Below are 12592 nucleotides of genomic sequence, written 5' to 3'. Positions count from 1 at the left end.
AAGTTAAGGACAACGCAGCGAGCCATGGAAAGAAAAATGATAGGTGTAACGTTAAGAGATCGGAAGCGGGCAGAGTGGGTGAGGGAACAAACACGGGTTAATGACATCCTAGTCGAAATCAAGGGAAAGAAATGGGCTTGGGCAGGGCATATAATGCGAAGGCAAGACAACCGCTGGTCTTTAAGGGTAACGGAGTGGGTTCCAAGAGAAAGTAAGCGTAGCAGGGGGCGGCAGAAAGTTAGATGGGCGGATGAGATTAAGAAGTTTGCAGGCAAAGGGTGGATGCAGCTGGCAAAGGATAGGGTTAATTGGAGAGACATGGGAGAGGCCTTTGCCCTGCAGTGGGTGGAGTAGGGCTGATGATGATGATGATGATGCGCAGAAGAAAGATGGCGAGCCAACTGGGAAGTGGCCGACCGGTAGGTGTGATCAAACTTGAGGACGACAACACCTTCGAGGTGGGCTTTGAAGCACTGCAAGGAATGCTGCTTTCTGGGCATGTCAAGAACAAACCAGTGGTGGTGATCTCGGTGGCTGGAGATTTTCGGAAATGAAAATCTTTCCTTCTTAACTTATTCATGCGGCATTTGCGCAACCAATGTCGTAGTGACTGGATGAACGAGTCTGACGCCGCGCTCGATGGCTTCAGTTGGCGCGGAGGATCCGAAAGGGAGACGACAGGCATGTTGCTGTGGAGCGAAGTTTTCTTGGTAAGCACCATCATTTGCTCGCCCTGCACCGTCAAGAAATGACGCATTGTTATGCAGGTCACTACACCTGAAGGCCAGGAGCTGGCTGTGGTATTGATGGATACCCAGGGCACGTTTGACAGGAAGTCAACAATGAAGGAGTCTGCGAGAATTTTCTCGCTCAGCACAATGCTGAGCTCTGTGCTCATCTACAACCTTTCACAGAACATTGGTGAGGACGACGTTCAGCATCTGCAACTGTTCTGCGACTATGCCCACTTAGTGCAAAAGGTGTGTATATGAACAAAGGAAGTTAGGAGTCTTTAAGCATAGCGCAAAAAAAAAACATAACGAGGACACGGAACTAAACGTAATTGGCGTTATCTTTGAAGCATACCTGCCCAACAATTCTGGAGAAAAACATTTTTGAGCGGGAAACCGTTTATAATCGCGATTTTTTAATCAAAAGTAAGATTTAACTCTAACGATCAATATACCCACAGATCACCCGGCGGCACTGTTGTATTTTTTTATTAACGTTTTGCAATCATCGAAACCACTCCCCAATGTTTTTATATGGCAGTGTTAAGAGTTCGATGCGATCGATGGAAACACTTTAAAAGAAAGATTTTGCTACTTATCAGAATGCAGCACTGCCTTCTATTTTTCCATTAGAGTATCTTGTATTTTTCCAGTTTACAAAATTTTTGTAGAGAATGCTGTACATGTTTGGGGAGAAGTCACTCGGAGATTATATACGAAGCGACCGAGCAACCACACCCAGTCCATCTATCTCATCCGTGAGGCCGCTATGGGAGTTGATCAACCAGCTGGCCAAACATGACTAGTGGACAGAACTCTCCGTGAAGCCCTGGCCCGTGGGCTCTTGGGCAAGTAGGGGCCTTCGGAAATTAGTTGGTGTGCATGCCCATGGAATGAAACGCACAATCAAGATGTCCAACATATAGAGAACGTGGGGGCGGTTCCATATACTCCGGTGTCGTCCTCGTATCCTTTTCACGTAATGTTTACGAGAAACTTGAACCAACTAGTCCATACCAAGATTTTGCTGCATCGAAGTTAAGAGAATGCTGCTGTCATATCATGACGAGGCGTTTGTTATCGCAGGAGGTGAGGGATGCACCCATCCAGATACTGTTCTTCTTGGTCCGGGATTGGAGCTTCTCGTACGAACTCAGTTACGGCATGGAAGGTGGCGAGAAATTTTTGAACAAGTTCCGGGAGATTTCCGATGAACAGCCTCCGGAACTGCAAAGGTTGCGGCGTGACATCAAGTCCTCCTTCGAAGAGATCACCTGCTTTGATGCCTCACCCAGGCCTTAAGGTACGCCATGGGTTATTAACGTGCGCTCCCTAAAAACCGTCCTCGCGCCGGGTGGTGACGGACCCGGAATTTAAAGGTCGTCTGTCGGACATTGCAGTGAGCTTCAGAGAATGTCTAGGCAAGCTTCTGTCCTCTGTACTCCATTCGAGCAACTTGCACTAAATATCATCAATGGCTCCAATGCGACATACGAGCAGCTATGCATCTACATTAAGGTATGGCAAATTAACATTCTTGCTCCTGTCACAAAGGACCGTTCTTGCAGGTGTTCGCTGAAGCTTTCTAAAACGGCAACTTGTCTGAACCTAAGACTTTGCGAGAGGGAAGAAATAACTTCGATGGCTTCCAGGTTATGGGATAATTACGTTATTTATTTATTTTTTTTGCTCAGGCGACAGGCACGGCAAACAATGTGTCTGCCCTGGTCAACGCTGTCGAATTCTACGTGCGTGGAATGAATCAGGTAAGTGGTTATGTGCAAACTTGTGATTTCAGGCTAACACAGTTTCAACGCTTCCAGCTGTGTGGCGGAGACCAGAGTCTGAGTGACGAGGTGCTGCGGAGTGGTCACTAGCGGCGACGCTTAGCCACTCTGGAGAATTTCGGCAGCGTCCTGAAATTAGGAGACAAAGACTAGTAGCGCATGTACGAAGACAAACTGATGGAGGTGGGTTCGATTTGTATCAGTGTGCCTGCATTTTACGAAAGGCGGTTGTCAAGACTAAAATCAGTGTTATATATATCGTTAGTTGTAGCAAAATTTCCTTGAGCAAAGAAGCATGCTCGACCTATTGATTTTAAAATAGTTAAATCAGCGCTGGAAGGCATTGGTGGATAGATAGGGCGGAACCACCCGCTCGCTGTTTGCATATGAGATGTATCGCTCCGTGTTCTGCAGCACTGTTTTAAGTGATGTGTATCGCGGGGGGAGTTTTGCAGTGATAGCTACATTACGGTAGCATTTCGAGCCTTCAGCGTGGCGGTGCCGTGACGGTGGCTGCGCCGCCACGCTGTCACGTGGTGCGGAGCAGTTGCCGGCAGCGCGGCGCCGTTGATCACGTGGTTCGTCACGTGGTTGGTCACGTGAACAAGTTCCAGTCGGCCAGCTGTAGCTATCGCGTCACTCCAGGTTTAACCCAAGCTAAATCACCGCCAATTTTTCACCAGCATCTCCTAATCACCCCAAAGATTATCCATCTTATATCTCTCTTAAAAATAAATTATATTATATTGAAGGTCTCATGTTAACAAACCGTCATGCTGCCGCTCATTTTCCACTTGGATGGTAATCCCTCCAATAAGCGAAACGTGGGTTACTTTTCAATGACTGGATGATAAAAAGCAAGCAAATTGGCTGCTGTTTGATTTTGGAAGATAGCTACATTACCGTAGCATTTCGAGCCTTCAGCGTGGTGGTGGCGGCGCTGTGGCTGCGGCTGCGCCGCCACGCTGTCACGTGGTTCGTCACGTGGTGCAGAGCAGCTGCCGGTGGCTCGGTGCCGTGGCTGATCACGTGGTTCGTCACGTGGTTGGTCACGTGACCAAGTTCCACTCAGCCAGCTGTAGCTATCGCGTCACTCCAGGTTTAAGCAAACCTAAACCACCGCCAATTATTTCTTTACCAAGACACGAGAACAGTTTATCACATACAGGAGTGTTGACAAGACTGCAAAGAGTCACTCCTTTTGCATCGCCCAAAGGATCTTAGGAAACTGAAGATTTCTGAAGGCGCAACTGGGGACCATGTGGTATCCAAGCATAGACCACTTATTATGGATCAGCAAGGTTGGCGCTAGAGTGTAAGGAAGGAAGAAAGTGAAGATGACAACAACGAATTTGAAATGATTCAATCTGCAGAGCTTGCAAATGAAGAAAATGTTCAGGAAACAACACATTCATCTTATTTAAAAAAAGACAATGACGAAAAAGTCCCCTTGTTCGTCTTCGTCTTTTTCTTCGTCCTGTAGTTTGTGCGAAATAAAGTTAATGTGATTTCACAAACCAACTAGCCCAACAGTTAACTGATCAGAGGTTCAAGAAAGCGGCTGCAGACAGCATCTGCTGAACTAAGGGCTTGCAGGGGTGGTGGCAGGGATGTTTTTCGTGAGGCCTCCAGGAAGCGTTTGGTTGGAGAGAATAGTTTGTGGTTGGTATGCTTAGTTTCAAGCATCTGCGAAAGGGACTGGTTAGGAAGAGTTTAGGTGCGGCACTTAATGACGACAATTTTTTTTCAAGAAGCTTTGCAAGTATACGATTAACAAAGCGAGGAAGAAGCTAATGCAGGCAAGAGAAAGGCGTGCCATTAATGTACGAGGACATGGAATGAAGTTAAATAAAAATTGGAGTATAAAAGGCTACGCAAAATTGCCACAGAAGAAAAAGCGCATCCAGGACAGTGTGTGTGTGTGAGAGAGATTTATTTGAGAGAAAAACAGAGATGCCGGCCGGAAGGATCCCCATCTGGCCTGCTACTGTGTACACGGAAAAGGGAAGACAAGACGGCTATCTCGAGTGAAGATGAGGATAAAAGAGGAATGGGAATACTATTTGCGACCGCCAGATGAGCGCCCAATGACATGCGCAGGTCTGTGCACCTGCTGCGCATAAAAGAAGTGCCTTAATTTCCTCGGACGGATTTTCATCTCTCTGGCCAAGCGTTCACCACAAGGTTCACCGAGAGTGGCCTTTTATCGAAACGCGCCGACGAATCCACCAGATGAGCAAATGAAGAAAATGTGGAAGTGTTGAGAAATGGTATCGAAATAAAAGCAGTTTACGGAGCTAGGAATTGTAGGAAGTCAGAGTCGTGAAGATGAATATAAGAACTGGGGACTAACGTAAATGTGCACGAAAGCTGAAATAGAACATGGAATTAAGAGGACGAAAAATTTTAAGGTTCTTGGGATGTTTCGGTTACTTGTCGGGGCTTTGAATTTTCACGGAAGTGAAGGTGTTATCCTTTGTCTTGATTCCATGTCGTTTACAAAAAGAAAGTAGCCATTTATATATTCCAAACCATCGTTATTCTAAACTGCGACGACGAAACAGATATTAAGGGTCTCAAACACTACAAGGCAATGAAACTGATGCCACAGTGGCGCACTACAAAGCGTTCAAATAGTGTTGGGCACAGGAAAAAGAGCACAGTTGAGCATTGGGGGTGTGGTTAATATTGGTAATGTCGACTACAGATGGAATGGACATAGTGAAGACCTGACAATACAGCTCGAAGACAAATGGCGTGGCGCACTCATAAGGAAGAGATTGTTCTAGATAAATATGCCAGTCTTTTTCAGGTATGCTTTCGTAAGGAAGGAGAAAAGATTGCAGGCTGCCCCAGGGAAACTGGAACTTTTGAGGTTGTGTTGGTGGTGCATAAAGGTTCTGCGCTGAGCATTATGCTTATCATTACAGCAATGAATGGGTTCAGAAATAAGCCTTGACTCGTACCTTGGAGGACACTCTACGCTGATGATATCCCGAAGTGTTCAGGACTAATGAGAGTGTCCATCATAGCCTGAGTCGCTTTGGGACGTTAATCCCCCATAAACCAAACCAAACCAAACCAAACCAATGAAAGTGTCGTTGGAAAGTTGGAGGCTTGCAAAAAAGCATTAGAAGAGTGGGGTCTCTGAAGCAGGAAAAGCAAGATGGAATCCATGGCTTCTGAGCTCGGAAACTCAACTTGCGGTTGGCCAAGTGTACAGAAAATTCAGGAAAATAACACATCTGAAGCAATTTGGCTCTGCTGTTTGAGGACAGTGGGACATGACAAGGAAAATCATCTGTAGGGAGCAATCAGGAAGTAAGGAATGGGAGGTTGATTCTGAAACGCCAAGTCTGTAGGACAAGGTTTATGACTAAAACGTTGTATGGAGCAGAAGCGATACCTCTCAATAAAGAAAAAAACTAAAATTAACATTTAAAAATGAACTATTCATTATTGGGTAAACAGCCTGCTAGTTAAAACATCTTATATGTGTGCTGATGATCTACACCGCTCATAGTGTTATGCCGGAAATGCTCTAAACTAACTCAGGAAGCCTGTTTTCAGAGGCTGCAGCATGTCCAACATTGTCGGATAAAAATTTTGAAAACTGAAAGATATTGAGACACTTTTATGGAAATATCGAAAGTAACGGTCCATTCTTCAAATATGTAGCAAAGTATTTCTTTTAAAGTGTCTCCATCGATCGCATAGAAGACTTAAGACTGCGATAGAAAACCAGCAGGGAACGCTTTTGGCGATAGTAAAAGCGTTAATGAAAAAAAATGCAAGACTGCAATCTAGTGATCTGCGGATATCTTGATTGTTATAATGAAATATTACTATGAAAAAATTGAGTTCATAAAAGGTTTCTCGGTCAGAAATACTTCTGTCTAGAATTGTTGTGTATGCACATCTGAAGTGAAATACCCGGTACAGTGCGGCTGTATTGTTGAAGTTCCATCTGATTGTTCCGATAGCCGTCAAAAATAAAAATCTTACCTCTGAATCCCTATTTGCAGACGATCGACAAAACATACCAGGAATTCGTGGCCAGGAACACCCAGAAAAGGACCACAGAAAGCCTGATACAGCTCCTTACAAGAAGTTTCCTCAAGACTGGACTTGCTGTTCTCAGCGCACCGTTTATTCCCGCTCTGTCGCTGAGCACAACAGCTAGACTTTACACCGGTCCGGCAGGATTTGGTCTCAGAGCTGCTTCGAAAACCTTGGAAAGTCTAAAAGGAAATGGACTCGCTCCATCGTCAGTATGACAGCCTTTTTTCTATGCTCCCTCTCTGTAAACCTTAAGCAACGAGCTCAACATTTAAGGACCGCTAGATGTGCCTAATATTTAGCCATCACAATATTTATATTTTAGATAGCGCAATATTTAGCGAGCAGAACCCAGAGCCTATCAGAGTAAAGCCCATGCAAAAGGCATTCCTGAAATTATTCTTTAAAGATGTAAGTTTGAGTACCACTTTCCTCAATAACGAATATGTAATGCAAAATATATTCGCCATATATTCGCAGTACTGCCATTGAAGCAGTCATGGTGTCATCACGTGCAACCCGTATTCGACCGATAGCGGATAAAATTATTCAGTAATACCTACAACTGCAGGTTGTGCCACTGTGAAGTGTCAGAAAATCAAGAATAATTAAGGGCAGACGAGCTTGAACAATGAACTGAACGTGAACAGTAGAGCTTCTTAATAATCATAGGTGAAGGGAAACGCAATTTAATGCATAATTACATGTTTATCGAAAGCGAATAAGTACTTGAATTCTGTGGCATTCTGAATTATACGTGAAAGTGCCAAATGTATCTTTTTGTTCCCAACTGCACTTGGAATGCAGCAGATTCTTGAAGGATATTTTTTTCCCAAATAGTTTAATATAAAGTTGGGTGGAGCGGTTTGCGCTCTAATCCGGACATTAAACGAGTGTATGCAGTATTTTCAACAGGGTAACCGAATAGCGATGTCCCCGGCAATCTTTTTTCATTGGCTGCTTATTTCGTATTCGACTAGATCCACCTTATTTTGCTGAAAGATGTTCGTTCTGCAACACGTTCCTTTTATCCGCCAGGCTGCTGAAAGAGGAAAATATCTGTCAACTACGTAATTTGTCACTGTTCGACTTCGCAGAAAAATCAGAAAGGCAAATTTTATTGGGCTCCGCAAAATTCTTGAGGTGTTGCTTGCAGGCCCAGTCGCCCGTTGGATGGTTTTCTTGGTAGACCACGCACACGGCTTCGCAGGTATGGTTTTCCCACGGGTCATAAAGTACGCAGATGCCGCACACTCTGGCGTCCGTCGTTGGGCACACGTGCGCTCTGTGGCCTGCTTTGAGACATACTTGGCAGACCTGCTGTGTTGGTCTACATGGGTAGTACGCCGTCTCTCCTCTATAGTTGATTACGTAACGGGGGGAGGGGGGATGGGGCCCACGAATGTTAACACCGCCATTCGAGACCTTCCTAGCATGCGTGTTTGAACAATTTCTACCTCTTGGGTGCGCAGTCGAAGGTTGGTTAGGAGCTCTTGTGATCGAGTGTTTGGGTCCACTGCATGAATAAACCCTCTTATGAGATCCAAAGGCGCCGCCAGATAGACGTTGACTGCATAAGTCTTGCACTCCAAGCACAGACTCGTGATGGCACCCGCTGTCGTTGGGAACCCGCGGTCTCTTTGTAGGGAGAGCTATGATGTCTGATCCTGTGCGTGGTTGGACAATAAAATGGTCGCATGACGTTAGGTTGTTGCAGGCTGCCACGATGGCTTTTGAAAACGGGCCTAACATGAATTTCTTGACATTCATGCCCTTGTTTGGTGTTATAATTTTGTAGACAGTTTAGGTAGCGGCGGTAGTTTGCACTTTTTCTGAGTCGCCTTATGCATTGCCGGCTGAGCAAGCGATGCTGTCGGCTTGTGCGGTTTTACGACGGTCTGAAGTAGGTGCTTCGAGAGAGAATAGATTTTTCCGTCGATCACGACTTGCTCACCCTTTGCTAACCTTTGACGATTCCTCTTGCATATGTTTACGCGCCAGTTGGAGTGAAGGTCGTGCGAGGTCTAGGCACGGCTTTCTTCCATATCTGGATGACTTGGGATTTGTGCGTCTAAATCCATTCCCTGGATTCCTGGGGATTTGTAGAGTTCACTAGGCCAGTGACTGGTAAGCACAGATCACTAGGACCCGCCCCATTTTGGTTTGATGCATCAATAATGACTGGGTCGGCTTCACTAGGCCTCGCCACGCCTAGTGTGGCAGCCATCGCCTCAAAGCCTCACAAGTCCGTATAAGTATCGTAGAACTCTCCTGGCCTTGAGAAAGGCATCGATGCATACCGGATGATGTCGCAAAGCTCCTCGAAACAAAATTTCGATATTGATGGGATCTTTTGCAAATTTTTTTCTTGTTGGCAGCATTTTTAATGTTTTTCTTTTGTTTCTTCTGTAATACCGAAAATATTCCAGCACATATGTTGATACTACTATGGCTGGGTGAATTTTTCCCTCATAAATCTCATAAATTAGCAGTCGCTGCTTTAACTCGTAATGGCGCCCTGCGCACCATCAAGTAATCGTTGATATTTGACTCCAACGGGGCTTTCTTTTTAAATTGCAAAATAAACGTGTAGATTTAACTGTAATCATGACAGTAAAGCCATAACGACGGAAGAAAGTTCGGAATTGAATGCATTCGCAATCTCTTTCTGCTAGAGTTCTGCTTTGAAATTCGAGTTAAAATTTGCTGCTGAGGAGCTTCTGCAAACTTTAGTTCTAATAGGATTGTAAAGCTGTTCTTTGCTTCTTCCTAGGAAAGGCTTACTGCTTCAGCGCTTTGTGGAGAAAACAAAAAATTTGTAATGAACATTTGTTTTAATGACAAAGAGCAAGAAGAGAAGATAGAACAATCCAATCAAGTGAACTTTATTGATTGCACATTAACGGTAACAGACACAGTAATAAAGAGAGTATTCTGTTGGAGTCCTTGGACTATACCGGTATCCCAAACAGCTAACATTCATAAAAATACATTGAAAACACCCCATTTACCAATCTTACATTGAATATTAGGATACTTGATTAATAAAGAACAAACGATTAATGCAGAAAAAGGACAAAGGGGTTTAAAAAGTGTTAAGTTTCAAAAATAAAACCTTATAGTAATCCTTTCAATGGAACACGCTTAAGCCGTAGAGCAAGGGCTGACTTCATAGTGCGGTGGCCATAATGGGAGGAGGCTGACTTCATTCTTCCAAGTACGGGTGCAGCCCGCTGTTTTTTAAACCCGAGTTTGGTCGATGCCCTGTAGCAGAAGTCAGCAGGGATTTGCCAGCGCTGAAAGAGACCATACCGCAGGAAAACGTTATGAATCTTCGCCGACAAAGCAGTCACAACATTTAGCGAGCCTCTGATAGTCCTGGTCTAGAAGGCAAATTTATATTTCCTGAGAACGTAACTACCTTTCACTCTTTCTTGATATTAGAGCCCTTTTATAGAACTCCAAATTGTTGAGTACAGTAATCAAGCTGCCTCCTACAACGCCAGCCTAAAAACCACAAATATAAAGACAGACCCAACATGCGACGACAATGTCGTCGGTTGATGTTTGCGGACTTCCTAGCCTTTCCAGGCATAGTTAGAAATAACATGTTGAAAAACGGCCACTAATGAGTGCAACAAGCCACTGATGGCAAGTTACACCAGAGGTATGGAAAACGTTTTGCTAGCCCCAGGAACTCAGTCAGTCAACTACAATGCTCCAAAAGCCTCGCTGGGACACCTTTCTGCACCAAAGTCTTCGAATCAAGGCAATCCTTGAGAGACCATAAACATTCCTTATTTTCAGTAAAATGAAGCAAAATGATTGCGATTACAGATCAGAGGTGCATACATACGAGAACGGCATCTAGTGCTTAATATCAGGCCAATACCAAATAACTGATTCTTGTATTCTCTTTCACTAGGTACATTTTTCCTGTTCCAGCATGTTACTGGCTGTGCAGTAAGCAGGTCGCCGTAAAAGCATTGTAATCCACCCTGGACAATTTACCGCAATTTCTGATATCACTGTTTCAAAGTAAAGCTTTGATATTAGAAATCACAGTAAATACGTCAATTCCAGTTAATCAGACAAGAGTAGCACTTGCAAAACACGTTTGCGCACTTTTGTTTGCAAATTGAATACTTACAAACTGAAATTAAGTCGATAATAAACACGCACCGAAAAACCCATTGAATGCCAAATGACGCGAACTCATTCAATATTTATTTCACAACACCGGTCATATTGTGATTTAACAATGATAGTCCAAAATTTTTCTCCGAAAATAATTGTAAAAATTATTGCAGTATTAAAAACACCTTTGGATCAAACACCTAAGCGTTCAAAGTGTTACTCAGTACTTCCCTTCATGGTCTTAACGAATGTAAGATCTCTTAGTGTGGAGAACAGCGCTGAAATGAAGGCATTATATTACGATGAAGAAATGAAATTTACTGTAAATGCCGCCAAACTGAGGGCGTCACCATTCGTTATAGCACTGTTAAAAAGTGAGTATGCAGACATTACCCTACGGTTTGCGCTGTGACCGCTTTAGCCTGAACAGCCCCCTTTTTTATGCAAATATCGAGCACGACTTCAACTTCTCTCTCTTCGCAGTGAAATACGACTACTTCCCTCCTAACCATCTGGCGCCTGACTGGCGTTGGCATTTATATATCCAGGGATTCTGCAAAAAACCATTGTTTGAAAGGCAAACTGATTATGAACGAAATTTATTCCCACATCTTAAGGAGACCCTAATGGTGATATGATGGTGATTCTGATGGTGATATTGGAGTGCAACAAATCTGTAAAGGTGAACCTTGTGAGTATTCGAGTCAAACTTAAAAGCTCTGTGTGGAGCCTTTAATTTACGAATTATGCTTCAAAGCCACTAGTCGCAGTTGCTTGCAACTGGTTAGCGTGGCACCACACCGCGCGTACTTAGCCGTCCCTACCCCGATGACTTCTGGGCGTGCGTAGGCGGCGTGGCCGGGTGGGGATAGATGGGGAGCGGAAGGAGGCTGCCCCGGTATGTTTTCTTTCTGGCGCCAAGGACTTCATGAGTTGAGGGGGTGGAGAGGAGCATAGTTTTAATCTCCAATGTCTTGGGTATTAATGAACCTAGCTTAAAGAATTTTGCGGTGCGGTGAGCACTGATGGGGCACCGATCGCTCATGGGCTTTTTCTAATCTAAGTATATACCATTTCATTGTCCCTTTAAGATTACACCACAAAAATCAATACATTTGTTCTGCTGCTCTCTTGGCGCTCACAACATTCTCATAAAAAGTGAACTGATATGTGGCTCATGAGTCAGGAATGACGTATGAAAGCTTTGAAGGGAATATTATATTGCCTGTTGGACGAATCTGTGGTAATAATTTTTTAATTGCCTTTTTGAGGCATAAATGTGACTGATGTGGTATAGTAATGCAAGTGTTGGCGCACATTGCAAATTGGGTCAACCATATTTAATAGTAAACTGGTTTCATCATCATTGCCATCATCTTCATCAGCCTGACTACGCCCACAGCAGGGCAAAGGCCTCTCCCATGTCCCTTCAATTAACCCTGTCCATTAAGGTGTCTAGATGCTACCGAGTAGTCGACGTTTCTACTCTTAGATTTTGGCGCTTGATAGAGAATAGAAACTTGTGCCTGGCCATGGTTTAAACATTAAAGATTTCAGAATTTTAATATTGGAGTTACTCCTAGTTTCGTACTTGCGCGGCAACAGCGCGCATGCGGCAACGCGCACCAGTTAGTCCATGGCACTTCGCCCTGAACATGTATCTGTCATTCTCTTCTCGTCTATTTCGAAGCAGCCAGCATGTAGAATCGCATGTAGAATCAGTATCACCCTGATCAACTTCTTTATAATGTGGGCGCCAATGTGATAGAGGGAAACTACGTAATCGAGGAAGGTAGCTGACCGTGAGCATTTTATTGTGGTAGATCGCTTGCGGTTCCGGCAATTGCGGTACGTTTCTCGCTTACTCGCTTTTACGGG

At 44.3% G+C, this 12592-nt stretch overlaps 1 protein-coding gene and 1 pseudogene across 5 annotated transcripts in view; one reads left to right on the top strand and one right to left on the bottom strand.

The window, feature by feature from the left end:
• Window positions 1-389: 389 nt before the first annotated feature.
• Window positions 390-12592, top strand: part of LOC144103840 (atlastin-1-like) — a 93646-nt pseudogene continuing 81443 nt past the window's right edge. Inside the window, exon 1 of the transcript XR_013308333.1 lies at window positions 390-710. The product of XR_013308333.1 is annotated as an atlastin-1-like (transcript). The remainder of the gene's footprint in view (window positions 711-12592) is intronic.
• LOC144103839 (atlastin-1-like) overlaps window positions 9441-12592 on the bottom strand; it is a 30805-nt gene continuing 27653 nt past the window's right edge. For 3 of the 4 annotated variants that reach the window (XM_077636541.1, XM_077636539.1, XM_077636540.1), the window contains exon 10: window positions 9441-9873. Coding sequence is in view for 1 of the 4 variants with exons in the window: in XM_077636542.1 (XP_077492668.1) it covers window positions 9694-9873 (180 nt within the window). In the remaining 3 variants the exon portion in view is untranslated. The remainder of the gene's footprint in view (window positions 9874-12592) is intronic. The other variant, XM_077636542.1, reaches the window with a different exon arrangement.

Source organism: Amblyomma americanum, chromosome 9, assembly GCF_052857255.1.
Source record: "Amblyomma americanum isolate KBUSLIRL-KWMA chromosome 9, ASM5285725v1, whole genome shotgun sequence".
In the NCBI taxonomy this organism is placed as follows: domain Eukaryota; kingdom Metazoa; phylum Arthropoda; class Arachnida; order Ixodida; family Ixodidae; genus Amblyomma; species Amblyomma americanum.
Note: the sequence above shows the minus strand (reverse complement) of the source record. Positions and strands in the feature narration are given on the sequence as shown.